This window comes from Coloeus monedula, assembly GCF_965178545.1.
Source record: "Coloeus monedula genome assembly, chromosome: 1".
Taxonomy (NCBI): Eukaryota; Metazoa; Chordata; class Aves; order Passeriformes; family Corvidae; genus Coloeus; species Coloeus monedula.
Window position 1 is genome coordinate 23,738,849 of NC_138781.1, and position 16,755 is coordinate 23,755,603.

General features: G+C 38.9%; 1 protein-coding gene across 1 annotated transcript in view; it reads right to left on the minus strand.

Moving 5' to 3' along the window:
• Positions 1-2,590: 2,590 nt before the first annotated feature.
• Positions 2,591-16,755, minus strand: part of CDK6 (cyclin dependent kinase 6) — a 126,176-nt gene continuing 112,011 nt past the window's right edge. Inside the window, exons 6-8 of the mRNA XM_082297156.1 lie at positions 8,454-8,504; positions 4,445-4,580; positions 2,591-2,798 (exon numbers count right to left, since the gene is read on the minus strand). Of these exons, the coding sequence (XP_082153282.1) occupies positions 2,652-2,798; positions 4,445-4,580; positions 8,454-8,504 (334 nt within the window). The 3' untranslated portion in view covers positions 2,591-2,651. The remainder of the gene's footprint in view (positions 2,799-4,444; positions 4,581-8,453; positions 8,505-16,755) is intronic.

A 16,755-nucleotide genomic window follows, 5' to 3' on the forward strand; every position in this document is an offset into this window, starting at 1 on the left:
TCCTTTCTGTTTTTACCCTAATAATGTGTCTACAATCAGCAACCACTTTCTTTATTCTTTAGCTTTGCTAAGCTTAATAGAACAGATTCTTACACGGAACAGATGCACGTTTCTCTCCGAAAGTTTTAAGCCCAATTTGGAAAATATAATCTTCTCTACATTTTCACCCTGTATTAGTTGGTGGAGAGCTCTGGGAGAGTTCCCTGAGCAGTTGCTGGGAAGGCACAGCAGCTGAATGACCTGATAAGGTATGTATGTACTATAGATAGCTCAGCGCTAGGTAAAATGTGGAATGTTTTCAAAAGTGCTAAACTCCGTAGAAAACTTTTCTAATTGCTACTGTTGCAAGAGTCCCCTGACTTTTGGCTCGGTTTGTTGTTCTAAATTAGTGTCTAAAAATTATGAGCAAAAATTTCACTCTGGCCCATCTTTCCCTGTGAACATTAAAAATTATTCACGCTCAGGTCCACTGACCCATACAGGGATACTGCTGGATATCAGTGCAGTGGGTCTGCAGTTCCCCTAGGGTGTAGGAACAGAGAGAATGACAAAGGCAAGGCCAAGATTAGAAGGTTTGCTGCTGTGACAGCTCCCTGGCCTTCAGCTTGCTGCTCACAGAGCTTCCAAAATTCTGATGTTATGCATCTGTGATATCTCTGCGTGCAGATGCCTCGTGTATGCTCTTGCCAGGCCTAATTTGCAACTTGCCTGTTCATGCTGGTTACGTTTTCCATAGCCTCATTCTGGGCATAAAGAAAAGCACAGCCCACTGCACGCAAGCATCCAAGTGGTCCTTTTAAAATCTGGCTTGTTTAAAGTAGACCGAATTCAACCATATAAAACACACTTCAGTGTCTAACAGTAACAAAAAGCTTTATCCAGGAGACAGATAAGATCCACTTACTATCCTAGCAGTGGACCACGACCCAGACAGTGCAGATACCTGAAACGGAGTTAACAGTGAAGTTTGCCAAAGGAGAGACCTGCCAGTGAGATGGCTACAAATACCCCTGTCACAACTGGAAAAGTTACATTGCCCAACTCACTGCTAAGGACCTGCTTCTGCCAAGCATGCCATGGATGAGGATGTAATGCTGGCTCACCACCTAGACAAGATGAAATAGAGATGAGGAAGAGAGAAGCCTAAGGGACTGTCACAGGAATAAGCAAAGCTGGCTGCCTCACTTAGCACCAGTTGTATTCATTGGACCAATATTCCCCCCCAGGTCATGTCCAGGTAAATGCACTGAAGTCATGCTAGGGAACAGCTTTTATGGATTTAAAATATTTCTTTTTCCCCAGTACAGTATTAAAAAAATAAAAGTTTCTTTCCAAAATACTGAAAATATATTTTAGTTAAGGTAAAAATACTAAATATAAAAATTTCAGGTAATATTTAAAATAACTGTGCTATAAAGACAAGTGAATTGCTTAGTCATTTTGACATTCAATAATAGCACATTAACCTTAGTGGAGAGGCATGTGCCAGTATCCCCACATGGTGGTTTAGCAGAGAAGGTCATGCATTTCTGCGTAGAAAACAAGCCTGCTTAGTAAGTGACATGTGAGGGATTTTGAAACACCAATGTTCATGCACTTGTGATGCACCGGGGGGTGTTGCAGGTAAGGCAGCACAGTATACAGCGTACAATGCAGCACAAATACTTCTCTGCGCTTGTTACAGGTATAGGATTCTCTGCTTCCGAACCAGAAATATTTTTTCTATTTTCCTTCTTGGCTGACAATGAAAACAGGTTGAAGGCAAAAATCTGTATTGATTTTCATTGGCTCTGCTCATGTCTTTGAGCTGGACATCAGAAAATTATTTGGAATGAGATGAAGAAAATATGCTTGCAGCTGTTTCCAAGGGGGAATGATGGGTTAGATGATGGACCAGAATGTGTCTGCATTTCAACACAAACTGACCATTTGGAAACTGAAACAGTAAGAACAGGACAGTTTTTTGAAATGTGCACACAAACATAGCTAAATAATAACCTGTTTGTGTATGAAAAAACCTAAAAGCCGAGACATTTATTATGATCATCATCACTGTTACTTTTATAGAGCAATGAAATGATAAATTAATTCATCCAAGTTTTCAAGTGGGGAAGCACCTGCATATATGCGATGAATGAACAGTAGCTGGATGTATTAACGCATGTATCACTTAACTGCAGGTTGCAGAGATCTGGTATTTCAATGCCATTCTTTAAATATCACGTAACAATAATAATAAAGAAGTACCAAATCATGCTTCAGCAGCTAGAGAGAGAGAGAAATTGCATCATGTTTTGGCAGTGACTCAATCATCAAACACTGGCAACATTCAATATTAGAAGGATAAAATGGCAGCAAAACTGGTCAGCAGCTTCTCTTCGTCTGGAGTTTTCCCAGGTAGATAAACAAAACAAAACCAAAACAAACATAAAGCTGCAACAGGAGCAGGTCAAAGCCCTGGCCCTTGCACTGCTGATAAAAGTAAACTAGATTGATTTCCATGGATAAGCACATCACAATCCCAAAATAAAAGGCAAGTGCATAAAACCTCCAAATAATGATCTTCGCTAGGACAGCTATGTGGCTTGTATGGGACAGTGGCCTTGTCAGCTACATGTTGTGTTCATTTATGGTTCCTCTTCAGTCAGCATTTATGATGCATTCACCTCACTGGAGTTTTGGCTGGATGACATGTGACAGTCCATATTCTCCTTGAATTTCTCCAGATCATGGAAATATGGGTGAGAGAGGGCAACATATGCAGATATTCGCTTGGCTGGGTTGAATGCTAAGCATTTCTGAAAGTATGAAAAGAAGTTGGTTTTAACTCAAATGTACAGTTAACAGTGCTAGCTATCATTGCATACATACATTAATGCATACCACCTTCAGTTCATGGTCAGTATGAGACACAACAGGGTCTCAGAAGGTGGTGCACAATGATCATCCATATTAAAACAAGCAGTGGGGTCAGAGTATAAGAGTATGGTCACCTCAAAAATTACATGCCAGAAAATTCAAGTATTCAGTTTATGAAATTCCAGAATACAGTTTTTCTTGAATTCACATGCACAGGACAGCCTTCATCTGGTTATGTTCTGTGTTCAGTTTTTCCCTCTTCTTCCTCACTGCACTCTGATGGCCCTCCTTCCACATCTGCATCCCAGCCTTTGTCCAGCCGGCACTGAAATCTCTGCCCCAACCTTGTGTTTATATCTTGCTCTTTGCTTCATTCACCTCCATGTATTATTCTTCCTACCATCCTTGTGTAGCCACTTCCTAGTCCTCCTTTCTTTTCTTGTGTCAGAACTTTTATCATTTAACTTCAGAAATTAAATTCAGTGACTTTCAGTCCTACTCTCCCCTTTCATCTGGGGCTCCCAGTTATCATCTCTTTGCCTACCAGGAACAGATTTCTTTCCTACCTCACCTTCTAGGCATAGATATTTATTTTCTTCTTCCCTCCTTCCAATCATGCCTCCGCACTCACTGAGCTCTCTGCTATGTATTATTCCTTGTTGTTCCCAGAATCTAATTCTTATCCCATGTCTAGCTTCCACTTCCAAGCTGTCTGCAAGCACAACAGATGTGTTTCTCCTTTGTCATTTCAAGTGTCCAGATGTAGTCTGCAGCTGGGGGCTGCAGTCATGAGGACACTGGAGGATCATCTGCTGTTGAGATAACCTTGGCCAGAGACAGCGGTTCCTCAAGAGATGCATCAAGTATTTCAAGAATTGCACTAAGCCCACTCTACCTAGCTCATATGAATCAAGACCTTTAAAAGACTTCCAGAGAACAAATTAACTAGATTTCAAAAAAAGCACAGAAAGAAGCAAACTGATGTGAGGTCATTCCCTACATTCCATGTCAAGATTGAAATTCAGGACTGGGGTTTCTCATATATCTATAATAATGATGGAAATAGCTGTACCAGCCCATTTTTTTTGCTTCTGTTCAGCCTTGCCATTTGCAAGAGGCAGGAATCGGTGACTTCCAAGTGTCAAGTTTTCAGCGTTCAGTAGAAGGCATGCAGACGTCATCTGCCACTACAGCCTATTTCCTGCTTTATACTGGGTCCACTATACCACAAAAATTGGTAGATCCATTTTTGTACTCACATCAGGCCAATACCATAAGAATGGCTGAATCAGTGGCACTACAGTAGTCAGTAATGAGGATCTAATCATAAGGTCTAATGACAGGTCAAACAGATAGGTCCCTGACCCAGTTTCCTAATCTTGAACTACTCTCAGCTCTGACACCTCTTGAGCCAAAGGCAGTGTCTTTGTGCTGTTGTTTCACAGATTAACATGAATTGTCTTATCTATTTTTGACCTTTTTTTTAGTAACTCCATTAAATGGAAACTTCATTGTTTCTTGGCAAGTTGCATGCACAGTGGGAATATCAGTCACATGAATTAGGGAACAACAAACTGAAACTCACAAGGAGCAAGTCTTTGCCTACTTCATCAATATCTGGTACAAATTTTTCAATAGGTTGTGCGGGTCTGGAAGTAAAAGCATTTCTTGGAAGGGCAACATCATTAGGCCAGTCCTCTTCTTCCGGGAGTCCAATTACACTGTGAAATGAAAAACACAATGTTAGGTCTGAACATTTATGCACTTTCCCCTTTATATTGATTACAATGAGTGACAGTTTATAAGTATTTTTGTTTAAATGAGCTTAACTATTTAATTAATTTAATTGCAGTAGTGCAATGATCTCTGTGAACAGAAGCTGATCAACACAGGTCCTCAATGTGTTTGGTAGAAATCACTTTGCGGGCAGCACAATTTTCTGGCCTAAGTCTCAATTTTCTGAGTCTTTTTGTTGAAAAAAAGGCAGAGTGCTTTAGAAAAAAGTTGCTTAGCTCTTGACTGGATGGCGCAACATATGTCACTCCAGGATGATTAAACGCAGTAGGTTTCAAAGGGGAATTGCGTGCAAGGATCTTTTTTTCACAAGAATAGGGACTGAGAGAAGAGTGTGGGTCAAGATGAGGGTAAGGCAATAAAAGGGATGTTTCATAATGCTTCAAAGCTATGTGCAGTAATTGTTGCCCAAATTTAAACAATTTATTTGCTTCACAATACAGGTTTTAAAGTCTCAATTTAGAAGTGGAAAGGCACTTGAGTGTCTTTGTGGTTTTGCTTTCAATTGTATTTTAGTTTTTCTTCACTCTTTTATAGAATATTTTAATTTCTTTTAATATTTTTTGTCTTTATTCTTTAAATCATACAAGATATTTATACTTATTAAATAATCATGCTGAGGTCTAAAACCCAAATAAATTAAATAACAGGTAAACCACCAATGATGCATTATGTCTCATACATTTCACATTTTAGTCTAATGCTAGTATTTGTGGGGTTGAAAACCAGTTTCTGATGGAAATTCTGGAAAAGACCATACATTTCTTGTCTGGTTTCAGGGAAAAGAAATTGTTATAACCTGTAAAATCGAGATTTTCAATGGAAATACTGACAGGCTAAGACAAGAAAAGACATAACGTCACTGAATACTTGGGCCTGGACAAAGCCCACTGCCACTAGGGAGCAGCATTGACCTTTTTTCTCACCGAGTTTGTCGCAAGACCGGGGGAGGCCATGGGCCAACCACACCGAGGTAAATCATAGGTTACCTCAGCGAACTTAATGGAATTACCCCACCTCCACCTACATGGATTTCAGATTGTAATTTGACTCACCTAAAATACCTCTAAAAATTAATATGCCCTCAAAATAACAGCATGGCTGGAAGGGCAAAGCAATTACAGTTGCAGGACAATGAAATCCTACTACACCTGGACATACCACAACTCTTGGGAAACGCTAAGTTGAATTCGTATGAAAAACCACACTTGGCGTTCATCACCAGGTACAATGTGGGTATGGGCACCCCCCTTGGCCAGGGCAGTTAAAGCCTTTGGATTAGATATTTCAGGATCTGGTCCCATATTAAATATAATACAAATAGCATCACAGATGGGAGAGATAGGTATTTTAAATAACAATGACATTTAACCTGTCATTCAAATGTGTTTGGTTAGTCCCACTTCTTTTAACAAATGCGTGGCAGAGCACGAACAGGGCAGAATAAGCACAGGCAAAGCTAATGACGAGAAAGCAGGAGGCAGCCTGCCAGACCGGGTAGGCTAGATGAGACTAAGAGTGGAAAGGAGAGACATACTTAGCTACACACACAGAGTACTCAAACCCCCTTAATAATGAATGTCTGGGTAGCTGTTCTCACTCTAATGGTCTGGTGGCACCACCACTTCAGTGACTAAGTTTGGGAGTATCTTAGTAAGTTTCACCTCCTGCCAAAGGTTCAGGCCTGGTCTTGAGAAATGCTGAGTACTTTCCACTCCCATTGATCACAATGGGAAACAAATCTGCTCAAACCACAGCAGTTTAGCAAAATCTATGAGGATATGCCACATGCTGGTAGTGTCCTGGAAAAGCAGGAGAATGTTTTGGGACATTTACAAGGGATTTACATTTACCCTCACACCCAGTGGAATTTTACTGACAAATCACAATGCACATGCAAAGCAAAGGCAGACCACAGCCGCATTATCTGAAAGAATGCATCAGCCCAGATTGCATGCAAATCCTGAAACTTCCTTCTGTCCAAATTGATCTCCAGAATGAGTCACTACTGTAGAAAGAAACAACCCTCCTACAAGAAGAGCTATGCCTAACTGTAGGGGGTTCTCCAGCTGTGAAAACACAAAATAAACACTACTTGGCATAACCCCTCAGAACCCAAGACAGAAACTTTTCAACTATTTAAGAACAGTACAAAAGAAGAAAACCCAAACCTTCTCTTTAAGTAGATGTGCAACAAGGAATTTCCTCTAAATTTAGCACAGCATTTTCTTTTCTTAGTGAATTCTTTTCTGCACAGGTAATCTCGGCCCCTAGGGATGGAAAGATCCCCGCTGGAGGCTGCCACTTGCAGCTAGGCATTTAATCCTAGCCCAGTTCATTTTCATTTTCCCCTTAAATGTCACAAATGAAAGAAATCACAGCTATGTCTTTTTAAATTGCAAAATACGTTGTATGTATCAAAGCTGTCTTCATTTAATAAAGCAGAGTATCGTAGGGCTAAAGTAGTAGTTTTGGCAGAAGAAGAAAAAGGAAACTTTAAGGACTGATTTTTCTGGATTGGGCAGGAAGAGCTATTTAGCGCATGACAAATTAACCACACAAGTGAGTCACATACTCATGGTATGGTATGCAGGAAAGGGAAGTCAACTGTGTGAAATCAAGACCTGCAATTTAGGAACCCCACATTAAATAATGAAAATGCTTAGAAACAGATCCGTTATGATTTGAGAACTGGAAAAATGGTTAAACTGAGAAATTCATTATTTGTTCAGTTTAAGCTTTTCTTAGAAATTTTACTATTTTCTCTTTGGAATATCTTCAGGAAAATAACATTTTGGAATAATACTTCTCTCTCTCTCTCTGTGCTATCTACTTCTTATTTCATCCAGATCCCTGGATCCCTGCAGTCCCTCCATACAGAAAGGGAAGTCAGAGGTGCAGAGGCAAACAGACATTCAGTCTCTGGATTGGTACCAGCTCTGTGTGGCTTTGATTTCCTAACTACACAATATGGACATCAGATCTTAAATTTACTTGCCTCTTAAAAATACAGCAGTGGTCCTTACTCTGAACAGCTTTTACAAGAAAACAGTAATATAATCCTACTTAATTATCATATTGGTAGTGTCAATAACTTAATTTTGGACGAGAAATATTTTAGCTCAGTGAGTTTAGAGTCTATCCACCTCCTTAACCTATTTGATACATCTGAAAAACACAAACTCATATAATTGTAAAATGGTTTTAAAATAAAGTCAATTTATCTCTGAGAAAGCAAGTTAAAATATTTCCTGTGTTCTCATAGTTACCTTCCTGACCAAAATAAGGACTGTTAACATTTTACACAATGCAGTGTAAAAGCGAATGTATTTTCAGATGTTCAGAAGTCTTTTCTGCAAAGATGCTGTTGGTAATAATCTTAGAGATTTCAGCTTTTAATGTATTCTAATGTTGTTTTCTGCAATGCACGAAGAAATCACCAAAAAATAAAACCTCTGTGTTTGTTTACACGAAGAGAATCTCTTGGACTTAACCGTTTATGAATATGTATGAATGGCACATGCACAGTATGTTTAAGAGATTTAAAAAGCCCAAACCCAGAGACCTCATAACTTCCGGATGATGGCTGTCAGTTTTGCAGAACTATATTCCATGTTGCTTCCTCCTCCCACTCTGACACAGAATACACGGAAATATCATGTTGCATATGGCAGAAATAGGAAATATGTTCTAGGAATACTTTGTTCTAGTCACATGATTACATAAAAACATGGCAGAGCAATCTCATGGGGTTTCAATGTTAAACAGATACTGACATAAGGCAACTAGTTACTACTTACTCAAAGATTTTTCCTAGTTGATCAACATCTGAATTTCCACGGAAGAGTGGTCTGAAAAAATAAAAAAAAGTTTTTAGGATGTGACTTGCTTTAATGAATGTAAATTTGTATTTGTCATTGACAGTTGCCAATGCAGGGTGAAAACGTGGGGGTTTTTTGAGACTTCAGATCTTCTGCTTCCATGCTTTATCCAGTCTGTGAGTGAACCTTTCAAGTTTCTACTAAAACTGGTAAGAAAAGGGGACAGATGACACATATTTTTGAATACACTACTTTTGAAAATTTAATTGTGCCCTTTTGCATGAATGAGATAATTTTCCCTCAACTAATACTGTCCTATGAATTATATCATGAACAAAATAGTTTTCACTACAAAGAACACTAAAACAGCCGTTAAGAGAGACAAAAACAGAGTGAATGTCATGCAATTCGTGAAAACATAATAAAATTAGAGATTAATTATTATTAATATAAATTCAAAATTAAATTTCTTGCCTACTGTATATTGGAAATGTGCTCCTAGGTCTAAGGGGTCAAATAAATGACAATGGATTCATGAAGGTCTGTAAACAATGGGGTGTGAAACGGTACAGAATTTACCTTTAAGTAGAGGAATACTTCTGCTGCATAAATAAAGATACGTTCAGGAAAGAAAGAAATTGTTAGGCTGAATGTCCAAAGGCTTTTAGAAAAAAACAGTGACTAAAAATACTTTCAGACACACTTCTTCTTTTCCAGTGCAATTTAAAATATTTTCACTCATCATGTATAAAACACTATCACCCCATAGTGCCAATGTAAAATATGAAATTCTGATTTGCATGGCAGTATGGCTGTATTGCCAGCTTTGTGTTGAATTCGGTAAGGTGTGAACAACAGTGCAATTTTATGTTGAAACTCCCAAGATATTCCAACATTTTACTGACAGATGAGTAAGGATCCGGCCAAGAATGAGGGATCTGTGAAGATGAGGCCACAGATGTTATGTACATTTTGGTTCAACAAATGGTAGATTACTCCAAGAAACACGAGTCACACACACTGCAAACTGAGATAGCAACTTGGGTCGACTGATAGTCAGGCTGCCCCTCTATTCTGGATCACGGCTCTCTAAGTACAGTGTATGTTGTAAACTCATGGTTACAGTTTCCAAAACTGTTCAGCTGAGACACAGCGACTGATGAACAATGCATAATCCCATGCCTTCACTGGCAGTCTTTGGTTATGGAGAAATACCCACTCTCCTGCCTCTCTCTGCATACTCCTCTTCTGTCTGATACAAGTCTCTGACACCAGTGACAGCCAAAGCCATAATTTCACTGCTGCTTTTCATAGGAGGAGATCTCTCCCATCTACAGTGGACAACAAGGAGTAGTCAGCTATGGTCCTTCCCCTCTCATTGCCCATATGTAGGAGCAGGTGTAGGATCTGGATCTCCTGTTGCTAACCTTGAGTTAATGCTGAAAAATTACACTTTCCATCTTGACACTCTCACAAAGGCAGCGGAGCTCCATGTCACTGCCTGTCTTGTGGGTCCATTCCAAATACAGTAAATAGACACAGAGCACTGTGACATTTCTTAGTTAGACATAACAATCTCTGCAGAAATCTGGGCCACCATGAAAAAGCAGCAAACTGGCAGACATGCAGCTCTTTGATGAACTAAACATGCACTTTGCCTCCTTCTTGTGTGCTGCCATCCAGGTCATGTCATATCAACTTATACTCCAAACTGCTTTGTGCAGGGACATTGAGAGAACAATTTAATCAAGTCTGATTTGAAACCATCTGACATGAGATTTGATCAGATGGAGTAAAATGTGGTAGCCTGTTTTTGTCCATAAAGGGCTTTATTTATTTTGATTCTGAATAAATAATAAACCATGGGATGTTTTCTTCCCAGATACACATGATATCTACTAACTGTAGCTAATTTGACAAAACCATTGCAACTCATACTTTGGGATTTCTGTATTTTTTTAAGCTTTAAGGTATATAGCAATACTGGCTTCTAGAAAAACCCAAAGCTTAACCCACTCAGACAGGAGCATCTACTTCCACCCTAGGTTTTGAGCCTGATTTTCAAAACATTCAATAGCTACAATCCTAGCATTGTTTGTGGCAGCACACACACTCTTAGACTCTTGACTCCAAAGTCAAGCAATATGACCTCAGACATTTTTTTGAAATACTGCTTGAAATTACTAACATACAGTTACTTTGAAATTTAATTTTGGCTCCAGCATTAGAATATTGGGGCCCTTTAAACTAACACAATCTACACATTCAAATAATCATATCTATGCAAATGTAAAGTGTATTTAATGTTTTAAAATGTATGCTGAACCCTGCATTAATGTGAAAGCTTGGCAAAGGCAGCCTTGTTTGCAAATCACCTTAGGCAGTGTCATGCCAAAACAAGTACAATTCTTGGGATTTTTAAGGAAGGTTTTTCCCATCATTGCTGCTGTCTCAAATTCACTAAGGGCTAAAGCAAGAATTTAAATTCTTTTGAAAGTATAATTATATAACACAAGGTGACCTTCCAACATACTTTGATATTTCATCATAATGAACTGTTATTAGTTCATCTTTCAGCTTCCTATCCATCCCACCATCATGACTACAACAGGATGCCAACTCCAGGTTAGGCACCACTAATATAATGAAATTTGCCTCATGAATTTTGGCTAGAGGTTCAATTGGAATATTGGATGGATGATTGGGGAAATAGATTCCCCTAATCAGCAGCTGTATGAAGTTCTCATTTCACATTTTGGCACTAGTTAACTCTTTTGTAATGACTTGACTGCTCTGCAAGTCCACTACACATAAAACTTTCACCTCAAGACAATTTTTAAAAGATTCTTAAAGGTGAACATCAGCTCTCCCACCACCTTTGAATTGAAAGCATACTCAGCAGTCACAGAAAAGTAAAATTTCACCTTTGTTCTTGGTATCTTTCACTTGACTCATACACCCACTCACGCCCCGAGGTTTATTTATGCAAGCTTGATCCAGAAGTCCTTTCTTGAGCATATTTTCTCCTCTCTGTGATCATAATCTGTATAAGAATGGTTAAACTCTGGAGCCTGATTTTGTAGAATTCCTTCTTTTTTTTCTTCAGGAAAGGCATGGAGATGAGTTTGTGTCCTATGGCAAGGGATGTGAGTCTGTCCTCTGGCTTTAAAAAACACCTAAAATCTGTGAGGACATGTATCTCAGGAAAGAGGGGTATTCCAATGGATGAAAGAGCTATCCATGGGAATTTATTTGCCTTTTGTGTGGGTTCCTCAATCCTCTTAAACATCCCTGACTTTGCTTGCTACAAAATCCATACTCTGAAGGCTCCAACACCATTATTGTTACTAAACACACACCAAGTAGAGAAGAAGATGGGACAAAAAGATTTGGAGTGCACCTATGACATTTAATTTCCCTGTTTGCTCATAAAGTCTCAGATGCTTCCCATTTTTGTTTGTTGTTGCTTCTTTGATTTTCCAGGGAGACTGAACAAGGAAAATGTTGCAGGGAATATGCAGGTGTCCGTGTTGTTTGACTACTCCTTCTCCTGGTCTTGGAGCTAGGCCATTATCCACTGCCTCTGGAATGACACCCACTGTATGGAGGAAAAGCCTTTTTGTGTCTACTGTTGGACCAGAATGCCCTTAGCATACAGATATTAAGATATGATGGAAGCATTGCATTACTACCCAGTGCTGCTAAAATAAACTCCTCCTGAGCCAGTAAATACCTTAGTTCCTGAGGTTCAAAATGTGCAGCTGCACAATTAAATGGTATTACCTGTGAGTCTGCACTGTGACTATTTCCACAGGATAAATCTATCTACTGTTTTGTATGTCAGTCCAACACAAAGATGCACATAACTCCTGGGCCACATGAGGAACACCAGTGCCAGCAGGTTGAGGGAGGTGATCCTTCCCTTCTGGCTCAGCACTGGTGATGCTACACCTGGAGTGCTGAGTCCTGTTCTGAGTTCCCCAGTACAACACAGACATGGATGTACTGGAGAGAGGCCAGCAAAGGGCCATGAGGATGGTTAAGGAACTGGATTATCTGACATATGAGGAACAGCTGAGAGAGCTGAAACTGTTTAGCCTAGAGAAGATAATCTCAGTGGGGATTATATATATAAATACCAAAGGGAGGGTGCAAAAAAGATGGAGTCAAGCTGTTTTCAGTGGTGCCCAGTGACAGCAACAGAGGCAGTGGGCATGAACAGAAGCACAGGAACAGTGAACGTAAGGAAACAATTTTTTACTGTGGGGATGACCGAGCACTGGCGTAGTTACTTGAAGAGGTTGTGGAGCCTCCCACCTTGGAGATATTCAAAAGCCATCTGGAGACGGTCCTGGACAACCAGTTCTAGGTGATCCTACCTGAGCTAGGGGCCTAGGACCAGAGGATACCCAGAGGTCTTTCCAATCTCAACCATTCTGTGATTCTGTGATAGTACAGAAATAAAAATATGGATCACAACATAAAGTTGCAAAGGAAAACCTCACAAATCCTGAAAAAGTTACCATTTGCTTAAAGTTTAAAAGGGCTTGCACCACTAGTTTTCTGGCCAAAAGGCTCTCATGCTTATACATAGCTGAACAAACTAGATTGAACCGTTTACCAGCTTTAGGCTCTTTTTCTCTTGTCCATGACCTGGCTCATGCTTTTGCTCACGCTCATGCTGAGTTCCACCTTCACTGAATATTCTATCTGAACTGCATATTAGTGTCTGAAAAGTTGAGTACTTTATTTTATACACATTTTGTTTCATGTCTGTGCTACTCAGTAAAAACTGAGATACAAACATTTCCTAAGCAAGTCTCCCTGAAAATATTTTCCCTGGTGCAACTCTATGGACATGCCAAAGCAGTTCTTAAAGTATTGTATACAGTGAAAATGCAATGACATCCAAGAGATAAATGAGTTTTAACTGTAAACTGGCCACATTATTTCTAGCTTTTAGTTTCAGTCTTTCGTCTACAAAGAAAAGACAATCTAAATCTTTTCATAAGGAAAGTTAGAATTTTCATGAAGATAGGAATTAAAGATACTGATATGCACTGTTCTAGTCAAACTACAATGCAGACACAAGGAAAAAATCTAATAAAACCACACACACAGGAAAAGATTTCTGCAGGTTTCTTGACAGTGACTGTCATTTTGAACTAATTAGTGACATTCTGATTGGAAACTATCTTTTAATTTTGACACTGGTAAAATGGACACATGGAAGAAAGGTCACGTGAAGAAAAACTGTACTGAAGAGTGAAAACAAAGTAAGAAATTCACTTTCTAACCAAAATATATTACTGAGCTCTCATGACAGTTCTGGAGTTGCCAATACAAGTGCTTCCAAAGCTAGACATAGAAAATAACTTCCAAAATAACTACCTGGATTCTTTCTGCTAGTTCATTTGCTCACTGTGGTGACAACAGCAGTTAGGAACTCCATCCCCTTCCTTGTTATCACAGAAAAACGGTAAGGATAATATCCTAATTACTAACTTGAATATATACAATATTCTTAGTGAAAAGCCTGTATACTGGTGATCCATGTGTACTCAGGCAAGTCCTACAAGAACTCCCTAAAATGAGAAGAACATAATGGGTGGGAAAGGTACAACTTGATTTTTGGGCAAGTGGGGCTTAGACACTCTGGTTGAGAAGATGCCAAGAAGTCGTTTTGGGAAGAAGAGCAGTGAATTCAGAACAGGTAGCTGCAGCTTTGAAGGCATTATACAAAATGAGGGAGGTGTTGAAAATCCATGACTATTTGACATAGTGAAGAAAAAAATGTAAAGAGAAATGCTATAGCAACAGCTTATGGAAGATGTACACGAAATTTTAGAATCTGATTATGTTGTAGCAGTTAAGTTTAGGAGTTTGTATGTCTATGTGTATAACAGCAACAAAGTGATGGTGAAGAAATTAAAAAAGCTAAAGCCAAGTAACATTTGCCAAGGAATCCTGCATCATGCCATGGGAAACCTGCCAAACTACATAGTCAGAGATATATTAAAAGGATGGGTTGGGTTTTTTTCTTTTCATATTACAAAATGTGAATATCTGGTAAATAATCTGTCAGATTCTTAGTTACTTGTTATGAAGAAAATATTTTCATTTTAAGAATTAAAACCAAACATGACCTAAAACTGAAATTATGAGATGACTAGAAATAACATGATCTGGACTGTCCTGTGGAAACCTTTATTCAGAGGGATTATTTCTGAGTTGACTCCTAGCCACTCTTGTTCCTACCACTGCTTCTCTTTGACAAATTGCCTGGACAAGTCCGTACTACAGTATGAAAAGAGAAAGTAAAGAAAGAAAAAAAAAATGTTATCACCTTTTAAAGATGAAGATCATTGGCCTTTCTGGTATGTAAGATGAATAAGGTACAATATAAAACTTTAATCTGAAAACAGGCCATGCTGACAACATTTCATGCTCTGGACAGTTACCCACTTCCAGTCACAAGTGACTTGCCTCAGCTGTTGTGTAATTCAGAGTTCTCATTTTAAACCTAACATTTCCTTGTACTTCTCTCTCTCCTTTCCCTTTAATAATATCTCTGTGTGGGTGGGTGCCAGACACTGCATAGGAAGAAGTTACTTCATGTAGAGGTTATTGTACTTGATCATAAATTTCTCGAAACTTTTATGAAACTTATCTTCTCTCCTCCAATATGTAAGAAGAAAGATGACATAGACAAAACATTACAACTGAGGAAATACTCTTCAGCTAAAATCTGACAGAAACCAGATCAGCCATCTTGAGTTTCTCATTTTAGTCTTTAAAAGCTTAATTTCTTTCATTCAAAATTCTATCATTCTTCAAGTACGATAGTATCACAATCATGAATAAGAGCTCTTAGATGGGGCTATCTCAGTACTGAACTATTATGAGAACCACAGTTAATGCATTAAAACCTGCAACAATTATTATTTTCCCTGGAGTTTCTCATGCCACCCAGTAGACAGAAGCAGATACAAAAAGAGGTAGTTTTGTGAACTTCCAGTTATGTAGTGTGTTGAATTTGCTCACCATTGCTATTTAAAATTAAGTAAATTAGTTCTAGAAATAAAGGTAATATTCTGGCCCCCAAGTGCACATATAGTCTAGCTCGTAAGAAACATACAGGATTTCCTGGACTGAGAAAACCAAGAGCTTTCAGAGCTGGGTGCAGATAGAAGTGAACAAGGAAGGACCCAATTTCAGATGGAAACGCATGTTCCCTTTGTAGGTGCAACTGAAAGGGAAATGTTAGTAAAAGGGAAACCAAACAGAGGCACCCTGTACAGCTTTATGATCAAAGCAGGGCAATCCTACTGTGGAGTGAAGTTGATCCAATATACATAATGATCTCCATAAGTAAGGGAAAACATAACCATCTTCAAAGCTTCCTTAAGAACTGGCAAAGGAAGATCTTTTTCTGGGTGCTTAAAATTTGCTTGAAACATTTCATGTAAGCATAGTCCCAGGTGGCCTTGGAGCACAATCACGGGCCTTGTCCCCCACCACTGACATAAAAGGGAGCTTTATCACAGACATCAATGACCCCAGGTTCAAGCCAATTGAGATCTGGTTTCAAACCTCTTCTAAGGAAAAAATCATGCTTCAACAGAAGGATACATACATTATGTATGTCTATACATACATATATATATATATACAGATATATATACACATATATACCCACACATATAAGTTCCCAAAAGTAAGATAAGTGTAGATATTATCTTTGAGCAGAATATGCTGTAGCATAGGCAGATCTCATCTGTTCCTGGGCAGAACTGCTTCAGAATTCATCACTGAACATTGTTTTTTGAAATAGAAGAGCCTTGATAGGTTGAGCGTCCTTCACTTACTCTTTCAGCACGCACGTCACAGCTGTCTTATCTGTGGACATTTGTTTCCCCATAAGATTTGTAGGTTTATTTCACTAGGGCTTTAAGGGTATTATCTCAGCTCAGGAAGCATGATATAATAGTGGCACCTTGAAAACTGTCCCAACGTTTGAAGCAAATTCTGTAAATACATACACAACTGACCTTGGAAAAATGGAAAGGAAAAGAAGTGTGGTCTCTGCTCAGTGTGGAAAAAGAAGCATTTCTTTTGTTTGTACTGACAGTTCTACCAGCAATATGATTGAACTATCTGTGTATTAAACACCCATCTCATCACTGCGCACAGTTAAATTACATCTACTTGTCCATCATCAGTTTGAAATTTAATGACATAACTAAACTGCAGGCTTCTGCCTTTTGAAAGCAGCATCAGA